We start from the raw sequence: 21,120 nt of genomic DNA, 5'->3' as shown, positions 1-21,120 counted from the left end.
TAATATCAAAATATTTACCCCTGATACTAACCTTGGCAGAGCATCCTACTGGAAGCTAAATAGCTCATTATTAAATAACGATATAGTTAAGTTTGAGGTTAAAGATCTGCTTTCATACTTTTGGGAAAGAGCTTGTGAAGAAAATTTTTATTGCAAGAACTGGGAGCTCTTTAAATTTGAGGTGTCCGAATACCTTAGAAAATATGGTAGTAATCTTGCTAAGACCAGAAGAGTTGAGAAGGAAAAGGTGATCATTAAGATAGCTTCCCTTTCTCAGAGGTCCCCAGCCGGCCTCTCGGGGGGAGGAGAAAATAGAACTGATTGAGTTACAAAATAAACTGGATAATATGTATAGATTCAAAGCAGAAGGAGCCTTTATTAGATCTAGGAAAAAATGGATTGAGGAGGGAGAACAGAATTCATCCGTTTTCTTTAGCCTTGAGAAATTTCACTCTACAAATAACACTATCCATAAGTTAAACATTGATGGTGTTATTACAGATAAGCAGAAATGAATCGCTAAATACTGGAGCAATTTTTACAGAAAATTGTATAGCTCTACCTACTATCAGGAATCCACAGATTTGTTTTTTGACTCACTGAAAATGTTCATTCTATCAGTGATATAGAATCTAAACAGTTTGATGAACCCATCAAATTTAAAGAGATTATAGTCTATCAAACATTTAAGGAACAATAAATCACCAGGTGTTGATGAAATTACACCAGAATTTTACAAATAATTTTCTAAACAAGTAGCTCCCTTCCTATTTGATGTCTTTTTAGAGAGTATTAAAAACAATGTTCAAATCAAATTTTATTTGTCACATACACATGGTTAGCAGATGTTAATGCGAGTGTAGCGAAATGCTTGTGCTTCTAGTTCCAACAATGCAGTAATAACCAACAAGTAATCTAGCTAACAATTCCAAAACTACTACCTTATAGACACAAGTGTAAGGGGATAAAGAATATGTACATAAAGATATATGAATGAGTGATGGTACAGAGCGGCATAGGCAAGATACAGTAGATGGTATTGAGTGCAGTATATACATATGAGATGAGTATGTAAACAAAGTGGCTTAGTTAAAGTGGCTAGTGATACATGTATTACATAAGGATGCAGTAGATGATATAGAGTACAGTATATACTATAGATATGAGATGAATAATGTAGGGTATGTAAACATTATATTAGGTAGCATTGTTTAAAGTGGCTAGTGATATATTTTACATAATTTCCCATCAATTCCCATTATTAAAGTGGCTGGAGTTGAGTCATGATAGTGGGGTGAACAGGCAGTGGCTCGGGTGGTTGTTGTCCTTGATGATCTTTATGGCCTTCCTGTGACATCGGGTGGTGTAGGTGTCCTGGAGGGCAGGTAGTTTGCCCCCGGTGATGCGTGCAGATGTCACTACCCTCTGGAGAGCCTTACGGTTGTGGGCGGAGCAGTTGCTGTACCAGGCGGTGATACATGTCACGCCCTGGTCGAAGTATTTTGTGTTTTTCTTCATGTATTTGGTCAGGCCAGGGTGTGACATGGGTTTTTGTATGTGGTGTAGCTTAGTGGGGTTGTAGCTTAGTGGGCTGTTCTAGGAAAGTCTATGGCTGTCTGAAGTGGTTCTCAATCAGAGGCAGGTGTTTATCGTTGTCTCTGATTGGGAACCATATTTAGGCAGCCATATTCTTTGGTTGTATTGTGGGTGATTGTCCTGAGTGTCTTGATGTCCTTGTTAGATGTTAGTTGACACATGTATAGGCTGTTTCGGTTTTCGTTTCGTTTATTGTTTTGTAGTGTTCGTGTTTAGTTGTGTTTTACGTTTGTTTAAATAAACATGGATCGCAATCGACACGCTGTAGTTTGGTCCGACTCTCCTTCACCATTAGAAAACCATAACAATACAGCCCGACAGGATGCTCTCGATTGTGCATCTGTAGAAGTTTGTGAGTGCTTTTGGTGACATGCAGAATTTCTTCAGCCTCCTGAGATTGCTGTCTGTGTGGGTGGACCAATTCAGTTTGTCTGTGATGTGTACGCCGAGGAACTTAAAACTTACTACCCTCTCCACTGCTGTTCCATCGATGTGGATAGGGGGGTGTTCCCTCTGCTGTTTCCTGAAGTCCACAATCATCTCCTTAGTTTTGTTGACGTTGAGTGTGAGGTTATTTTCCTGACACCACACTCCGAGGGCCCTAACCTCCTCCCTGTAGGCCGTCTCGTCGTTGTTGGTAATCAAGCCTACCACTGTTGTGTCGTCCACAAACCTGATGATTGAGTTGGAGGCGTGCATGACCATGCAGTCGTGGGTGAACAGGGAGTACAGGAGAGGGCTCAGAACGCACCCTTGTGGGGCCCCAGTGTTGAGGATCAGCAGGGTGGAGATGTTGTTGCCTACCCTCACCACCTGGGGGCGGCCCGTCAGGAAGTCCAGTACCCAGTTGCACAGGGCGGGGTCGAGACCCAGGGTCTCGAGCTTGATAACGAGCTTGGAGGGCACTATGGTGTTAAATGCCGAGCTGTAGTCGATGAACAGCATTCTCACATAGGTATTCCTCTTGTCCGGATGGGTTAGGGCAGTGTGCAGTGTGGTTGAGATTGCATCGTCTGTGGACCTATTTGGGCGGTAAGTCTAGGGTGACAGGTAGGGTGGAGGTGATATGGTCCTTGACTAGTCTCTCAAAGCACTTCATGATGACGGAAGTGAGTGCTACGGGGCGGTAGTCGTTTAGCTCAGTTACCTTAGATTTCTTGGGAACAGGAACAATGGTGGCCCTCTTGAAGCATGTGGGAACAACAGACTGGGATAGGGATTGATTGAATATGTCCGTAAACACACCAGCCAGCTGGTCTGCGCATGCTCTGAGGGCGCGGCTGGGGATGCCGTCTGGGCCTGCAGCCTTGCGAGGGTTAACACGTTTAAATGTTTTCCTCACGTCGGCTGCAGTGAAGGAGAGTCCGCATGTTTTAGTTGCGGGCCGTGTCAGTGGCACTGTATAGTCCTCAAAGCGGGCAAAAAAATGATTTTGTCTGCCCGGGAGCAAGACATCTTGGTCCGTGACGGGGCTGGTTTTCTTTTTGTAATCCGTGATTGACTGTAGACCCTGCCACATACCTCTTGTGTCTGAGCCGTTGAATTGAGATTCTACTTTGTCTCTATACTGACGCTTAGCTTGTTTGATAGCCTTGATAGCCTTGTTAGTTAGCATTGCGACAATATCAATTTTGGGGGGGATTGTACTTGTTCTCCTCAATTAGGTTGAAAAAAATAAGATGATCTAGCAGCAGTTAGTGCTCTTCGATATTGCATGGTACTGTCTTTCCAAGCTAGTTGGAAGACATCCAGTTTGGTGGAGCACCATTTCCATTACAATTTTCTGGAAGCTTGCTTCAGGGCACGGGTATTTCTGTATACAAGGGAGCAAATTTCTTGTAACAAATGTTTTTGACTGCATCTAGGTTATTACGCAAGGTTAAATTTAGATGCTGTTCGTGGGTGAGTCCCAGAAAGAGGGCAAATTATCTACAAATTCTATCTTTTGGGAGGGGCAGAAAACAGTTTTCAACCAGGGATTGAGTTGTGAGACTGCTGTAGAGCTCATCACTCCCCCTAACTGGGAGGGACCCAGAGACAATTACTCGATGCCGACACATCTTTCTAGCTAATTTACACACTGAAGCTATGTTGCCAGTTTTAGCCTTAGCCAGCACCATCTTCAGATTAGCCTTTACTTTGGTAGCCTTGTCCCCTTTTAAACATGATCGCTGGATGATTATTTTCAAGTCTAACATGCGGGTAATGGAGTCGCCAATGACTAGGGTTTTCAATTTGTCAGAGCTAATGGTGGGAGGCTTTGGTGGCTCAAACCCCGTACCAGGTGGACGAGAGACCTGAAAAGGCTTGGCCTCTGACTCCGACTCGTTGTTTAATGGGGAGAACCGATTTAAAGTTTCTGTCGGCTGAATGAGCGACACCGGTTGAGCATGCCGACAGTATTTCTTTCAAGAAGCCTTGAGAAAATTGTCTGGCTGCGGGGACTGTGCGGAGGGATTTATACTACTACCTGTACTTACTGGTAGCACAGACGCTGTTTCATCCTTTCCTACACTTAAATTGCCCTTGCCTAACGATTGCATCTGAAGCTGTGCTTGCAACACGGCAATTCTCACCATAAAGCGATAGTTCTCCTGTACATTATGAGTACATCGACTGCAATTGGATGGCATACCTGATCTTATACCTGTAGCTATGTTGTAGAGTAAGTATATAGCATGCCTACCTGCAACAGGACATTAGACACCATCTTGAGCTGTGCGGTAAGCAGTGGGGGTCAAGCCCAACACTTACAAACCCTCCAGTGTATTAGCCCTCATAGTGTTGGCTGGGATATATTCCTGCACACCCCGTGTCAGGTCAGGAAGCCTGATCCCTACTAACCCTAGTATAGGCAGGCCTACTATACTTAACAGCACAGATAGTCTCTTGTTATTATAGTGTTGGCCGTTAGACCACATAAATGCCAGTGTTGATCTGGGCCTGGACTGAGAGTCCAGGGTCTTGGTCCATTGGCACTAATCTCTGAAACACAAATAAACCAGTAGCCCTTAGAAACATATTGTGTAGATCTGGAAGTATTGGAAAGATGTAAGCAATATGCTTGAAGCTCCATCTTGGTCTCTGTTGTTTTTGTTTTTTAAATTGGTATTGGTACACACTGGGTTTTTTTGATAGTGTAACAGGGTTGGTTATGTTTCCACTTGCCTCCAAAGAAAGGTGTATTTAGTGTTCAAGCATTCTTATTGGTTGGTTCAACTCTGATGACAATAAGACGTGTTGTGATTGGCCCTGCTTGCAGATAGGGGGAGATCGCAAACGCCAGGTCTTCCCAGTATGAAAATTTGATGCAAGCGGAGCCAATCACAAATGTGATGCAAACTTGTTTTCAATAAGTTGCAAATTGTACATTGCTCTTGGAAAATTAAATATTTAATACAATAAGTCTTTTTGAAAATGCCCTGCACAACTAACGTGCTGTTTCCTATTTAACAACAGCAACAGAAATAAATTCTTCTCAACTGGGACCACTGGCTGATGTGATTTATTTGGACAAAACACAACGCAAGGAGAGTACGATTTACATCTGTTATACTAGCTACCTAGCTTGGTCTCAAAACAAATTTGCTGTAGCTCTGATCTTGACTTACAAGACACTGCTTATCTCTGCACTATAGGTACAGGCATGTACCTAGGATTATGTGCAGATCAATGTAATATAAAACCACTTCTAACCCTCTTTCCCCTAAACATGCATCACCCATCTAACTATTTGTAGCTAGCTAATAAACTAAACTATCGCCAGCTTATCGTTTTGTGAATAGAACTCCTGTGCATGGCATTCAGATTAGCTTTTTTATTTAAAAAATAATAATAATTGCAAACTAACTAGCTATATATCTAGCCATCTATCTGTACCCATTGCTGATTATCCTTTGATCTCAACCATGATGCCTTGACGTCTGTGTTGCACGCTGCACGCAAAACACTTAAATAAATCTTTAGGACCAATGAGAGTAGAGCTACTGAGTTCTGACGTCACATACCCATGTCCATATATGGCATTGCGTTGGCAGCTGTATTGGATTTTCTATGCGGTGACGTCCCTGGAACCGGGACACATTATACATCTACCAATGTGGTTTTAGCCGCTCATTAACTGTAACGGGCAAGTTTCACTGTTTTGACTGTCTCCGCAAATTGTCAGGAGAGTTACATGTAACTCAATGTTGTAATCGCCGGTCAATAGGCCAAATGGTTAAAGAGGAAGCGCCGTGTTATTGCAATATATGCTTGGTGGGTGGGTCTTAAATGCCAGCGCCAATGAAACGAATAGAATGAGCTGTATAAAAGACGGGGACGTTTCAGTTTCATGTAATATAATAGCCATTTATCACCGTTGTGCAAAAGTGTGGTGGAACTAGAATTACAGGGAACTGTCGTGGTTCGTTCGATTTGAGTGGCATAATCATATATTTCTGTAGACAACTACGCGCGAGGTTGTTCCTCAACGCATCGTTCAGAATGGCTGGGCTGGTGAGTAGCAGAGGGTGTCACAAAATCAGGGGTTCCCAAATAAGAGAGCTCCTCGACTCCAAGCTCAACGTCCTTTTTGATTGCGACGGAGTCATCTGGAATGGCGAAACGGTAGTGGCAGGCGCGCCAGAAGTGGTGACGCTACTGAAACAGCAAGGCAAAAAGGTATTTTTCATCACCAACAACTGTACTAGGCCCAGAGCGAGCTACGTGACGAAGTTTATCCGGTTGGGCTTCACTGATGTCGCAGAGGAGGAGATCTTCAGCTCGGCGTACTGCTCTGCGGCTTATCTGCGAGACGTGGCGAAGTTGCAGGGTAAGGTGTATGTCATAGGGTGCCAGGGCGTTGTGAAGGAGCTACGGGAGGCTGGGGTTCCCATAGTGGAGGAGGACACCAACGCACCCACTGGGACCATTTACGACTACCCGTTGGACCCAGAAGTAAAGGCAGTGCTGGTGGGATATGACGAGAAATTTGATTTCATAAAACTGGCCAAAGCCTGCTGCTACTTACAGAATACTGAGTGCCTGTTTCTGGCCACTGACCCTGACCCTTGGCACCCACTGCGAGGAGGCAGAATAACACCAGGTAGGTGTGTCACTAGTGAGGGTCCTGCTGGCTTTTGTTCCTCCCCAGCACTAGTACAGCTGATTTTTAAAGCGATTATCCAGTACTGTTTTGTACTTATTAGACAGTAGTTCTGGAAGTAGCATTCACGAGCCAAAAGTGGTCCCCGAAAATGGTGTACTGTGTGCGAGGGGGCTGAAGCTCATTGGCTAGAACTCGAATTGTTAAGGGGCTGGCCCAAATGGTGGGTGGCTGTGCTCTGCACAGCTTCCAGGAAACAGTCACTTTCAAACTAGGGATTTTGTGGCTAATTGAGGGTAAAACGGTAATAATGCTCATAGACTATGCATGTAGGAACTAGCGATGGGAAACATACTTTCTGAAGACTTTGCCGCTTTCACCAAATGGTGCCAAAAACAGTTAATTACTCAGAGCTTCATTATCCCTTCTCAATGTCCATTAGTGACTGCTGGTCAGCAATAAATAGCTGCATTTGATTATCGGATGTGTTTATAATCAGTTGGATTTCCATTTTGCCTTCTAGTTTACTTTTTTTATCATGAATTTCAAATTTTATTGATCACATATTTAGCAGATGTTATTGATGATGAAGGGAAATGCTTGTGTTCCTATTTATGGCATTATTTAGGATCCTTAAGACAGAAGCTTATACTATATTAAATAAAACAAATTATTTGAATAACAGTGCAGAAAGTCTGGTTCCACACATTCTTTTTTCTTCAAAATAGTATGTCTTTAATGGGATTTGACCTCATACCCTCACATCCCTTAATGTCCCATAGTTCCCTACTCTACCAGCTAAGCTACCTAAGTATGGTGTCCAGTAGAAGTCAGTGTTTGAAAGCAGCTTGGAGTCAAAGAAAGCACCAGAACCACTGTGAAATCAATGGGCTCTCACATTTCGCAACAACCTATTTGAAAAAGCAAATGATCAAACGAAGCTTTGGACATCATTGATGACGTACTTCTGATAAAGTGATGCACGCATCGGCACACTGCTTCGAAGTTAGCTGCTAAGTGATTTCTATGCATGCCTCTGAACTCCGGTATCAAACGTAATATCTCTAGTATGAACTACGCATTGACACAAAGCGGTAGATATGTATAGGGTTAAGTTGACTAGGCATCAGGATATGATAAACAGAGTAGCAGCAGCGTATATGATGATTGTGTGTGTATAGAGTCAGTATAAATGTATATTATGTGTGAGCAAATTATGGTGTGTGTGTTGGAGTGTCAGTGTGCATAGATACGGTGCAACTCAGTGTCAACTCAGTCCATGTAGCCATTTTGTTAGCTATTTAGCAGTTTTATGGCTTGGGGATAGAAGCTGTTCATTAGCCTGTTGGTGTCAGACTTGATGCACCGGTACCACTTGCCGGGTGGAAGCAGAGAGAACAGTTTATTGCTTGGGTGGCTGGATACTGATTTTCCAGGCCTTCCTTTCACACCGCCTGATATGGAGGTCCTGGATGGCAGGGAGCTTGGACCCAGTGATATACTGGGCTGTCCACACCACCCTCTGTAGCGCCATGTGTTCGAGGGCAGTGCTATTGCCATACCAAGCAGTGATGCAGCCAGTCAAGATGCTCTCAATGGTACAGCTGTATAACCTTTTGAGGATTTGATGGCCCATGCCAAACCTTTTCAACATCCTGAGGGAGAAGAGGCACTTCTATAACGACTGTGTGTGTGTGGACCATTTTAAGTCCTTAATGGTTTGGACACCTACTAATCATGATTAGTTGAATCAGTGTGTAAGTGCTGGGCTGGAACGAAAGCTTGCACATCCTGTAGTTGCCCAGGGGACCTGTGCAAAGTGAACATTATCTACTTCAATTTCACCTCAATGTAACAGGGTGAATAGGGATACCATGTAGAAAGGGTTTACTACATTTTAGCCCTGTGGGGCCTGGACATACAGAATCTACATTCATTGTTACCTGTCATGCAAACTTTTCACAGCGCACTAGGTTGGTTGAGCACACCTGTTGGTTAAACAATTACAGTTTTTATCAGAGAGATGTTGTCAGTATTTGGTAGACATGAGCAGTTGTGTAGAATGGCTTTGAATGCTGTGTGCTGTGCAACTCAACCTGTTTTTGCTCCCAGCAACACACATGTGCTGCTCTGTTCATGAAATGAAGGATACTGCTCATAATGTTGTTTATAAATTGAACCCTGACAAAGGTTGTTTCGGGCATTTCCTCACTGTCTGGCTAAGTGGTCACCGGTACTGGTCCTGGACAGCTACTGGTGTCTAGTTGGATATTAGGTTTTGAGTGCAGGCATTTTTTTCCAGCACAAACATCTTATCAAGGTACAGTCAACTCCTAATAAGAGCACATCAAATAAGTGTAAGCTTATAAGTGCAGTTCACCAATTGGTTTTATTTTACTTGACAATACAAATATCAAGCAGCTCCAGTTGACAACAGGCATTACAAATACATTTTTTGTTTATTATTATTTTAGTGTGGTTTCAAAACAGCCCCAAGTCATTGCATTGCAGAATTTTATTGCTGAATCAAGAATATTTGTGCTAGGCTGGAACAAAAGCTTGGAAACCTTAAGAATGAAGGTTTCTGACCACTGCTGTACGTCAGTATGCCGTTTACAAGTTAAACATTGAAAAGGTAGTAACTGGTAATCTTCCCTGACTCTCTGGCGCCGCTTCCTCCTCTCCCTCAGGTTCAGGAAGCCTCACGGCCGCTGTGGAGACAGCCAGCAGCAGGAAAGCCACGGTGATCGGGAAGCCCAGCTGCTTCATGTTCGAGTGCATCGCCAGCCAGTTCAACCTGGACCCCGGCCAGTCCCTCATGGTGGGTGACCGCCTGGAGACTGACATCCTGTTTGGGGCTAACTGTGGCCTGGACACCATGCTCACCCTGACCGGAGTGTCCACTCTAGAGGAGGCGCACGGCTACAAGGACAGTGACGACCCCGAGCGGAAGGACTTCGTGCCAGATTACGTGGTGGAGACCATTGCCGATTTCATTGAAGCGTATGAAGAGGAGGAAGGCTGAGGAGGACTATAGAAAGAGGAGACCCCTGAAGCTGTGCCTGAGAGACCTGGGTCATGTTCATTAGAGTACGCAACGGAAAGCGTTTTAAACCGCTTTGCAACGGAAAGTGAAAATTCCCTCCCTGTTTCAATCCATTTGGTGCCTAATGAACACGACCCTGGATATATCAGAAAAGGGATTAGTTTGGTGGTGTTATAAGCAGTCATTTGTAAAGCCTTTAAGAAGTCAGTGTGATGTGTTATAGTGCTTGCTACAGGCATGCTGTGCTTTTTATGCTGATAATCTTTGTCATGAGGCATGTAAAGATGTGGCATAACATTTTGGAAATGTTTTTGCAATTTACATGCTTATGGCAAGTGATGATGACATTGACCAGGATGCAATCAGAGATGCGTTGTAGACGAGCCCATTTCACTACAATGAAGATCGCGTTCACGGTAAAACGCTGAAGATGTCGACTCATGAGGAAATTATCTTTTAAATGTCAAGCACTGTGCACTTGTATACAACATGTCTTTGATTGAGTCCAGGCCATTGTGTAGTATTTTGGAAAGCTTTATGAATGGTGGCATAAGACCACCTGGAACATTATATACTGACACCAATAATGCAGTGTGAGACTCCACCTGGTTGTAGTTCCTAGTGTTCATTATTTGGGACATTTATTGGTGTAGTAGGAATGTCTTTGGTTGTACTGTAGTATATCATAGACGTCACCATATGAGCCCAATATACAAGCTGTTCTATTTTCCTTGAGACCATCCAGTGTTGAAATGGATAGGGATCCATCAAAGCCAATCCTAACACCCAACGTAAATGGACTGAAGTCATCTAAACTCACAGAACCAACTGTGCTGTTCCACAGTCAAAACAGAAGATAATGTAAGCTGAAAGCTTCCCTTGCAGCACCTTTAGTATACCAAACCAAATACTGTGTTAGGTTTGAATCCAACAACTGGTATACTAAACCAAATGTTGTTTTTGGAGCCAACTGTCCAACATTTAGCTCTGGATATATGGAAATATGGCTGGAGAATTGTTTTGATGGAAATATGGATAAAATCCTTGGTTTGATATTGGTTAGTTTTCCCACCAAGTCAAACCTTTGTTAATGTGTGCCAGCAGCCTTGCTGTAGTTTTGGATCCTTTGGTCAATGAATCCTTGACTGTAACAAATATGACATGGAAAATGTTCTCACTTCTCACCATTCTAAAGAACAGAGCTTACGAGTGGTCCTGAATTGATCATTACCAACAATGAAATGTGTAGGACTGTATGTAGATCTAATTACCTTTTGATAAGCCTTCTACTGATCTATTCTACAAGTAATAATATTTGAATAGAACTCCAAGTGATAATAATGTTCAATGAACTGAAATGTGAATTTGCAGTGGAAAAATTGTACAGTAGTTTGGTATTTGAAAGTCAAAAAGGAACTAGTATGTTCCTTAACCATACCACTGTAGAATGTTAAATTGCTGAAATGTTAACTATTAGGTGTATTTGGGAACTGGATTTTCAATGTTTTTTTTATCGACAGGTGGTTATTAACCTGAAGAAGGGTGTGTGGATTTCAGTCAGGGTAATCACAAGAATGGCAGACAAACATTATTTTAATTGAGGGTATCACCATTTTTTTATCAGTCTTTTTACTTAGCTGGAGGTTGTGCTAGAATTTTATTGTAAGACTTAAGACACATTTTCATACTGTAGATGAAGTACCTATTTCAATGGAATGCCAACCTGTTTTGTATGAACTTCATAGACATTCTGCATATTGTGAATTAGGTTTGCACATTACTTAATGTAGTGTACAATTGCATTTTGTTTTTTGTTTTTTAATTAAAACTCTTGCTTTGTATAATTTCTGTCACACTTGTTCTCTACCAGGTCATCTCCAAATTTGTTATGATGGAGAAAGCCCTTGAGGACAAAATGTTCCTCAATGAATCAAGTCCGCAAATGAAGTTTAGGCTGAAGTTGAAGCCGGTCAAGGCTAGACTGAAATGACACACCTGGAAATGACTAATACACTCCTCCGTATGTGTTTGGACAGTGCAGCTGTTACATTTAGCTCTATACTCCAGCATTTTAGAGGAGAGCGAACATTTCATATTAGGCAACATCACATACACATGGTTGGTTAGCAGATGTTAATGCGAGTGTAGCGAAATGCAGACTTAGAATGTCTGCTTTTATGAAGGTATTTTCATACATACTGTATCTGTTTTTACCATTTAGAACTTAAATCACTTTATGTATCTAGTATCCCCCCATTTGAAAAAGTCAAGTATTTGGACAAATTCACATAGTGTATTAACCCTTTACACTCGCGGGAATTGGCCTACATGGATAGGACTAAATTGAACTTTCTTACAGAAGAAATATAAAAAGCATAAGTATGGTAGCAATTGGAGATTATGGCAAAATTATTTGACCAAAGTTGAGGACAGCAGTTCAACCCAAACATTTGGGCTCATAGGTGGCACAGCGGTTTAAGGCATTGCATCTCAGTGCTAGAGGCGTCACTACAGACACCCTGGTTTGATTCCAGGCTGTATCACAACTGGCCGCGATTGGGAGTCCCGTAAGGCGGCGCACAATTGGCCCAGCGTCGTCTGGGTTTGGCCGGTGTAGTGCATTTGACATTTTGCCGCATTTGATAACGATATCTGAAAATATTGTACAGCCACTACGTTCCAATTAAGGTGCTTATCAATGCCCGAATCTGCCATTTTCAACCCTGATACAGGTAGGAGAGTAAAGGGTTAAAGAAGTCAAAACTGGGGAGAGGTTAGCATGTTTTCTTGTAGACTCTTACTTTCTCACTCATCATTATTCATGATTAATTCATGATTTTTAATCATGTCAGCATCAACATGAATTAAAAAGTGTTCAGAAACACTTAAAAGGAAATTACTCGAGTCAGCATACACCATTCAGTTACTATTGGGCAAAACATCACCTTGTCTCCAGGCTATTACTCACAGTACATATACACCTGTGACATCAATGATTCAAGAGTGACATTAGAATTCTATGGGAGTGACCTTACTGAGTAAAGTATTTGTCGAGCCGTGGCTCTGTTAACAAAGCTGCACAAGACAAGTACAGGGGAGCGTTAGGGGAAAGGTGTTGTGGGAGATGATTGATTGGTTGGTAGATTAAGCCTCCCTGTATTTTCTAATGAAGACCAAGTTTGAGCGTTGGTCCACAAGACTTCACGCATTTGGGCAGAAGTGTCTGGGAACGAGATTAGGCCAAAAAACAACCAAAACAAACTGCAAATGCATTTTTAGAGTTACAAGCTTGAGGAAGTCATTATGTGCAAGGAATATGAGACTAAATACTAAACTTTTGATTACTTTAACACCCTATCAGCAAATTTGTCCAAATTACACGACTTATTCACTTGGGGGACTAGATACATAGTGTTTTCATTTCGAAATGGTATAACAGATATGTATGAAAATACCCTCAAATAAATAGGTGACATTATGTATTGTTGCCTCATATGAAACATTTGATCTCAAATCCAAAATGTTGGAGTATAGAGCCAAAGAAAACAATTTTGCTTCACTGTCCAAACACATATGGGAGTATATATATATATATATATATACAGTGCCTTCAGAAAGTATTCACACCTCTTCAAATCAAATCAAATGGATTCATTTTTTGCCGATCTACACAAAATATCTCAAAGTGGAAGAAAAAACCCACCCTAAAACCCCAAACAGCAAACAATGTAGGTGATTAAAAGTATTCAACCCCTGAGTCAATACAGGAAAAACTCACCTTTAGAAACAGCCAAAACCTGGGAAGAAACCAAAAGAGGAACTGGTGATGAAAAATATTTGCCCATTATTCCTAAATTGTCTGGCTCTGTCTAGTTGGTTGTTGATCATTATAAAGACAACAAGTCTTGACCAAGATGTTCAAATTTTCATAAATGACCAGCATGAAACATTCACTGGTAAGCAACTCCAGTGCAGAACAGTTGAAACTTGACAGCAGCACATTTTGTTGTGGACAGGGGATTCAAAATGTATTAAATATGTCAGGTAGTACCCTGGGGCACGCAATTCCATAATGACAAAGGAAAACATGTTTTTAGAAATGTTTGACATTTTTGGGAAAAGAATTTATATAAAATTCACACTCCCTGAGTTAGCATATGTGGCTCAGTCCTTGGTTGTTGATCATTGCTAGACAACCATAGATTTTGGAGTTTATGTCAAAACATTAACTCAGGAAAAGATGTCTTCTTGGTTTAAATGTTCATAAATGACCAGCATGGTTGAATAATACAAAGTACAGAACAGTTGAAACTGGAGCATTAAATAAAAATGGCCAGGTGGACAAAAAGAAATGATTTGTTTTAAGGACAGCAAAGTGAGTCCTCATGTTTCAGGTTAGTCCTGGGACATGGAATCTCCCAGTGTCTGGTGGAAAAACTGGAGCAGCAGCATGGCCATTTTGTCTGTGGGACATTCTGTTTCATTTATTTTGTCAGGTAGTCCTGGGGCATGGTCCTAAAAGGGATGCAGCCACCCTCATTCTTGAAAGAAAGAAAGAGACAATGTGTTGGATTTGTCCCAAACATAATGCTTTGTAGATTACTGCATTGTTGTGTTTCAGCACAGGACACCTGAATTGGACATGATTAAAAGTACTCCAGATAAACAAACTGACCATTCTTTAGCCCCGTGCCTTATAAACATACTGCATGTTTTAAATACTGGAGGCTGAGACACTGTCATTTATGGGGTCATTTTGGAGTAACTACAATGTTGTTTGCCCCATCCTCAGTTATTCTCTCACAGGGCCAAACAGGAAGGATAAATCCCCACCCACTTTGGTGAAAGCACAGCCCCCACACCACTAGAGGGAAATCTTCAACCACCAACTTACCATCCTGAGACAAGGGGGAGTATAGCCCATCCAAAGATCTAATAACGGTACCCAAGGTGAGACACCATCCAAAGTGTCAAATTAATAACTGCACTCTACCAATAGGTGGGGCGGACCATAGGAAAACCTTGGACCACAACAGTGAATCAATTCCCCCCAGGGACCACCTTGTATGGGGGGTACAGAGAGAGTCCCCAAAAATCATGTTGACATTATAATTGCACCAAGTGGAGTCCATGCAACAGGGATTTTGAGGCAAACTCCTGAATCCCAGCTTGCCATAAAAAAAGGGTTGAACTTCCAGGCAGAGACAATTAAGCTTTTCATTTGTAACCATTCCGTTCAAACATAATTCCACTTTCACTGGGCCAGACTAGATCTGTGAAAACATCTCCATTTAAGACATTTGAAATTCAGGCTGTAAAACAAAATGTGGAAAAGAGTGTGAGAATACTTTCTGAAGGCACTGCAGCTGTTATCAGGTAGAAAATGATAGCCATGACAAAGCATTTGCCTCCAGCTGTTTGCTTAGAAATACATAGGACAATATAAGAAAACTAGACAATGCTTGAATCTGCATACTTCCTATCTCATATCACAATACATTCCAAATCATTTGAGATTATCAGCACTGCAAGAACATAAAAATAAAAATGCTTTGTAGGTTAGCAGTAAAATCTTGAAATCAGTTTCTTTGTGCATTTTATATTGGAATCTCTGGCAGTTATGCTCCTAAAAAGCTATACAGTACTGAATAAATATCCAGAGAATGGTTTGGCAGGTTATCAGTGATGTCTGTTTCTCTGGTCCACCACGCTGTAAAAGAAAATTAAGAGATGAATACATTCTTGACTGTTACAGCAGAAAAATACTTGAATTTCTATCTTCTATGATGACAAGTACCTGTAGTGGTATTGTTGAACTCTGAAGCATTGTGATTGACTGTACATATCTTACCTGGATGTACTCCATCTCCTCTGGACCAACTATCCTTCTTCGATACCTCTGGGGAAGATCTCTGATAGTTGCAGCGGTATCTGAGGTTCCCGGGAGGCGAGTCAAGGGTGATGGTGCAGAGGTCAAAGGTGAACTGTGTGTACCACTGGACTGCTGTGCTGCTGCAACTCCCACTTTCAGCACCTCTTGGACTGAATAGGTTACAATAGGTTTAGACCCCAGTTCTAGTCTTAGAACATATTGCCAGTTATTTTCCGACCCATGGCTGTGCGGCGATACTTTTCCCACTTCTAAAGGAATATGGGTAATCGGTTCTGATTAGGAGATCGGCCCGTGGTGCCCAGGAAATAATGACATCCAATTGTTAGATGCTACCATCCCCCCTCCAAATCAAAACATGGATTTCATGTTATGTTTTCGCTTCACGCGCACAGCTGTCTGTGTTTCACACCCGTTTGTCCTAGCTAAATCAGCCTTGTAATACGAGCACCATGCTACCGCAGACAGGAAGCAGACAAGAAGTAGAATGAAGCTTGTGCATGCAAACATTGACATCCATGTTTGGTTTTGATTAGGAGAGAGGGTGGTAGCATCTAACAATTGGATTGAATTGTTTCCTGGGCACCGCTCAGCGTGCAAACCATGCATTCTTTATCAGAACAGTCCACCGACCACAGATATGCCTAACGAAGTGGGAAAAGCGTCGGCAAAAAGGGTTGGTAAATAAGTTGCACGGGGGCTAGAGTTATATTGCTAGATGGAGACCCAATCTCTGTCTAGAACCATCAGGCTACAATAGGTATAGGTGGTCACAACCCTGATCCCTGAGGTTGGCTATGGGACATTCTCAATTGGTTTGCTCTACTCTTCCATCCTCTCTTCCCTTTGAAAAACATCAAAAGTAACTGAGGGGAGGAGAGAATGTGGAAACAAATGTTTTTGTATTAAATGAGACTCTCCTTAACTTGCGCGTCATCATGCAAATTATGTATACTGTGATGAAATCCCAAAATAAGTGTAAAGTAGTATAGATAAAAGGATAAGTAGCATATAATTTAAAAATATGTGCATGCTTTTCTCCTTGAGTATTCAACAGCTGATTCAAAGGGGGTTTCGAGGCGGAGGACAGTCCTCTATTCGCCTTTTGGCATTGACACTCTCCAGGTCAGGGAGGAGTCCAGGACGGACTTTTGTCCAATTGAGATTCTCCCTACGTACTTAGCCTTGAAGCTTTTGTTCCATTCCAGCATTAATACCTGGTTCAACTAATCTTGATGAGCAGTTGATTAGCTATATTATGTGTGCTAGTGCTGGACTTGGACAAAAATCTGCAGGTGACCAGTGTTTTTACACACTATTTGTTCCAGTATAGGCAAGGTGCCTGTCACATGTCATACTCATATAGGCAAGGTGCCTGTCACATGTCATACTCATATACAGTATACTTGGGTCATATACTTGGGTCACTAAGGCGATGAGGAAACGTTAAAGTGGCGAGTGAAGGCGCACAGCCTGGTGGATTAAAATCATAGTTAGTCTACTCATATATTGCTTTTAGATTTTCTTGAAATTATATCATATGAATTAATGATGAGCGAGTAAGAAATGAGTGAATGAAACTAGCTAGCACTACCCTTTCAAACAGTCTACCGACAAGCACTGAACTAGAGCGAACATTAACGCATAAAATAGCGCGTTGGCAATATTGTTAGGGTTGCGTAAATTCAAATCTGGTATCAGGATAAATATAACAATGAGTCACCGATTTTATACTATGTGTTTTTTATTAGCTAAGTAATAAATGGCAAATGCAACTTTCGTATATACGGGCTCAATGTAATACCACGCAGGGAAGAACAGAGAACTGACAAGACGTATGTAAAACAGTATTCTTTATACTGTGATAGACAGTTCCAACACGTCTGTTGGCCTATCACAGTAAAGACTGGGCGTGGTTTAAACTTGCTCAGCCTATTGCAGGCGCTCAGGCGGGTCCCCGCCTCTTGGCGCTTCTGTTGATAGATGTGAAGAACATCCAGGCTCTCATGCTCCATACCGTTATCTCGCACCTGGCTCCTGTTATCTAACAAAAGACCGCTTGTTCTCGCAACACCACGCTCTGAATGTGCCACCACTAACTCATTGCACAGTTCCTGTCTTTTTTCCATCATGAGAAAGGCCCATGGCCCTGAAGCTTTTAACAATGTTTCAAGTCAGCTATGTTGCATAACACATTCATACATCCACACAAGCCAACAGCAGATCATATTCAATCATATATATGGTAATGGCTATAATGTAAAACACAGGATCCAACAATATGGATAGGTTACAGAATGTGGGATACACAAGCTATACCTTAAATGAAGCAACAAATCTACGTTTTTCTATTCTTAAATATCGTATACCTGCACATTTGCTCTTCCAGCTGCTGCCATCTTTCTTCACCAGCATCATCATCGCATCGTCAACCAAGTTAAATCAGTACTTCCGGGTCACGGAATTTCCGACATTTTTCAAATAAAAGTCCCTCAGGTAATCTTCTTCTTCTCTGAGTTTTATTGGCCGAATACACTCATAAGGTGTAATGTCGCCACCTACAGTACAGGATAATAATTTTAAAAACTAAACGTGTCTTGGATGAACAAATCACACTAATTACTTCTTTATATTTTTTTATTATAAATAATAAACACAAACCAAATTCACGCTCCTACCCTGAATTTCAAACAAAAACGTCACTATTCAGATCCCTACACAGGCTCAGGAACCTGGAAGGGGGGAACTTCTTCATTCAGTACTGGCACCCCCCTTGGGTTGTGCCGTGGCGGAGATCTTCGTGGGCTATACTCGGCCTTGTCTCCGGATGGTAAGTTGTTGGTTGAAGATATCCCTCTAGTGGTGTGGGGCCTGTGGTTTCCAAGAAATGGGGAGGTTCCCATTGCTTGGAAGTTAGCCACGGTTTGTCCTTTATTTAAAGGGGGAGATCAAGCTGATCCTAAATGTTATATGCCTATTTCTATTTTGCCCTGTTTATCAAAAGTGTTGGAAAAACTTGTCAATAATCAACTGACTGGCAATCTCGATGTCTAAAATATTCTCTCTGTTATAAAATCTGATTTCTGCTCAGGTTATGGATGTGTCACTGTAACCATAAAGGTCCTCAATGATGTCACCATTGTTCTTGATTCTAACTAATGTTGTGCTGCTATTTTTATTGACTTGGCCAAAGCTTTTGATACAGTAGACCATTCCATTCTAAGGAGTATTGGTGTCTCTGAGGTTTCTTTGGCCTGGTTTGCTAACTACCTCTCTCAAAGAGGGCAGTGCATAAAGTCAGAACATCTGCAGTCTCAGCCACTGCCTGTCACCAAGGGAGTACCCCAATGCTCAATCCTAGGCCCCACGCTCTTCTCAATTTACATCAACAACATTGCTCAGGCAGTAGGTAGCTCTCTCATCCATTTATATGCAGATGATACAGTCTTATACTCAGCTGACCCCTTCCCGGATTTTGTGTTAAACGCTCTACAACAAATCTTTCTTAGTGTCCAACAAGCTCTCTCGACCCTTAACCTTGTTCTGAACACCTCCAAAACAAAGGTCATGTGGTTTGGTAAGAAGAATGCCCCTCTCCCCACAGGTGTGATTACTACTTCTGTGGGTTTAGAGCTTGAGGTACTCACCTCATACAAGTACTTGGGAGTATGGCTAGAAGGTACACTGTCCTTCTCTCAGCACATATCAAAGCTGCAGGCTCAAGTTATATCTAGACTTGGTTTCCTCTATCGTAATCGCTTCACCCCAGCTGCCAAACTAACCCTGATTCAGATGACCATCCTACCCATGCTAGATTACAGAGACATCATTTATATATCGGCAGATAAGGATGCTCTCGAGCAGCTAGATGTTCTTTACCATTCGGCCATCAGATTTGTCACCAATGCTCCATATAGGACACATCACTGCACTCTATACTCCTCTGTAAACTGGTCATCTCTGTATACCCGTCGCAAGACCCACTGGTTGATGCTTATTTATAAAACCCTCTTAGGCCTTACTCCACCCTATGTGAGATATCTACTGCAGCCCTCATCCTCCACATACACCCCTCATCCTCCACATACAACACCCGTTCTGTCAGTCACATTCTGTTAAAGGTCCCCAAAGCACACATCCCTGGGTCGCTCGTCTTTTCAGTTCGCTGCAGCCAGCGACTGGAACAAGCTGCAACAAACACTCAAACTGGACAGTCTTATCTCAATCTCTTCATTCAAAGACTCAATCATGGACACTCTTACTGACAGTTGACTGCTTTAAGTGATGTATTGTTGTCTCTACCTTCTTGCCCTTTGTGCTGCTGTCTGTGCCCAATTATGTTTGTACCAAGTTTTGTGCTACTATCATGTTGTTGCTACCATGTTGTGTTGCTACTATGTTGTTGTCATGTTGTGTTGCTACCATGCTGTGTTGTCATGTGTTCCTGCCTTGCTATGTTGTTGTCTTAGGTCTCTCTTTATGTAGCGTTGTGTTACCTCTCTTGTCGTGATTATTTTTAATCCCAGACCCCGTCCCCGCAGGAGGCCTTTTGGTAGGCCGTCGTTGTAAATAAGAATTTGTTCTTAACTGACTTGCTTAATCAAATCAAGGTTAAATAAAATAAATAAATAAAATAATAAATTCAACCATTCCTTTGTTTCATCACAAAACTGGAGAGCAACCTCTGTCCGGTGAAGTTCACAAAACATATTGCATGTAACAAACAGTTGCCTGACCTACAGCATGGTCAAGCAAGTTAATGTTTCCAACTTTTTTGCACAACTAAACAACTAGCATATTGATTTAGAACCACGGAGAGTTCTCATAAGTCGCAAAGAAAATAGGAGCTGCCTCCACTATTTCAGCACCATTTCAACTTCAACATTTCAACATCATCAAATCACATATGGTTAGTCTACTACAGGCAAGGATGAGCACGCTAATTAACATTAGCCTACTACATCTAGCTCAGTTGCGATTTTAGCATGTAAATCGTGGTGGAGAAAACTCAACCATTTCTTTTAGATGCATGCCAGCAAAGCCCCTACACAACACTATTTTAATGATTTTTTTCATTGGCAAGATTATCAAATTTAGGCATGACATGCCAACAACAAACACTGACACTACACATCCAAGTATAGCTGATCAAGTTATGAAAGACAAGCATTGTAATTTTGAATTCCGTAAAGTGAGTGTTGAAGACAAAATATGACAAGCCAATTGGATGGAAAATTACTGAGTATAATAGCGGACGATATTGCCAATCCTATTTGCCATATCTTCATTCTAAGCCTACTAGAAAGTGTGTGCCCTCAGGCCTGGAGGGACATAAAAGTAATCCCGCTACCCATGAATAGTAAAGTCCTGTTTACTGGCTCAAATAGCCAACCAATCAGCCTGTTACCAAACCTTAGTAAACCTTTGGGAAAAATTGTGTTTGACAATCCTATTTTACTATAAACAAATTAACAGACTTTCAGCACACTTTTGGGAAGGACT

The 21,120-nt window shown here is 41.8% G+C and overlaps 2 protein-coding genes across 2 annotated transcripts; one reads left to right on the top strand and one right to left on the bottom strand.

Moving 5' to 3' along the window:
- Nucleotides 1-5,642: 5,642 nt before the first annotated feature.
- Nucleotides 5,643-11,572, top strand: LOC124048671 (pyridoxal (pyridoxine, vitamin B6) phosphatase). Its single transcript, XM_046369682.1, has 2 exons — nt 5,643-6,682; nt 9,373-11,572. The coding sequence occupies exons 1-2, from the start codon at nt 6,082-6,084 to the stop codon at nt 9,705-9,707; spliced, it is 936 nt and encodes a 311-aa protein (XP_046225638.1). The 5' UTR covers nt 5,643-6,081; the 3' UTR covers nt 9,708-11,572.
- Nucleotides 11,573-15,304: 3,732 nt separating this feature from the next.
- Nucleotides 15,305-18,105, bottom strand: LOC124047794 (28S ribosomal protein S36, mitochondrial-like). The gene is made up of 3 exons (XM_046368105.1): nt 17,988-18,105; nt 15,580-15,770; nt 15,305-15,438 (listed from the first exon to the last, which is right to left on the bottom strand). Exons 1-3 carry the CDS (start codon nt 18,037-18,039, stop codon nt 15,355-15,357), a joined length of 327 nt encoding a protein of 108 aa, XP_046224061.1. The 5' UTR covers nt 18,040-18,105; the 3' UTR covers nt 15,305-15,354.
- Between the last annotated feature and the right edge of the window lie 3,015 nt (nt 18,106-21,120).

The sequence above is a fragment of the Oncorhynchus gorbuscha genome, linkage group LG11 (assembly GCF_021184085.1).
Source record: "Oncorhynchus gorbuscha isolate QuinsamMale2020 ecotype Even-year linkage group LG11, OgorEven_v1.0, whole genome shotgun sequence".
Lineage (NCBI taxonomy): Eukaryota > Metazoa > Chordata > Actinopteri > Salmoniformes > Salmonidae > Oncorhynchus > Oncorhynchus gorbuscha.
This window is presented reverse-complemented; position numbering and strand designations above follow the sequence as displayed.

Bases quoted from the DNA above. Each gene is read 5' to 3' on its own strand.
- LOC124047794 (XM_046368105.1), bottom strand. From the start codon at position 18,039: ATGATGATGCTGGTGAAGAAAGATGGCAGCAGCTGGAAGAGCAAATGT. The intron at 15,771-17,987 runs GTATACGATATT...TAACCTATTCAG, and splicing joins CTGGAAGAGCAAATGTGCAG to TCCAAGAGGTGCTGAAAGTG. The intron at 15,439-15,579 runs GTAAGATATGTA...TTTCTTTTACAG, and splicing joins AGGAGATGGAGTACATCCAG to CGTGGTGGACCAGAGAAACA.
- LOC124048671 (XM_046369682.1), top strand. From the start codon at position 6,082: ATGGCTGGGCTGGTGAGTAGCAGAGGGTGTCACAAAATCAGGGGTTCC. The intron at 6,683-9,372 runs GTAGGTGTGTCA...CCTCTCCCTCAG, and splicing joins AGGAGGCAGAATAACACCAG to GTTCAGGAAGCCTCACGGCC.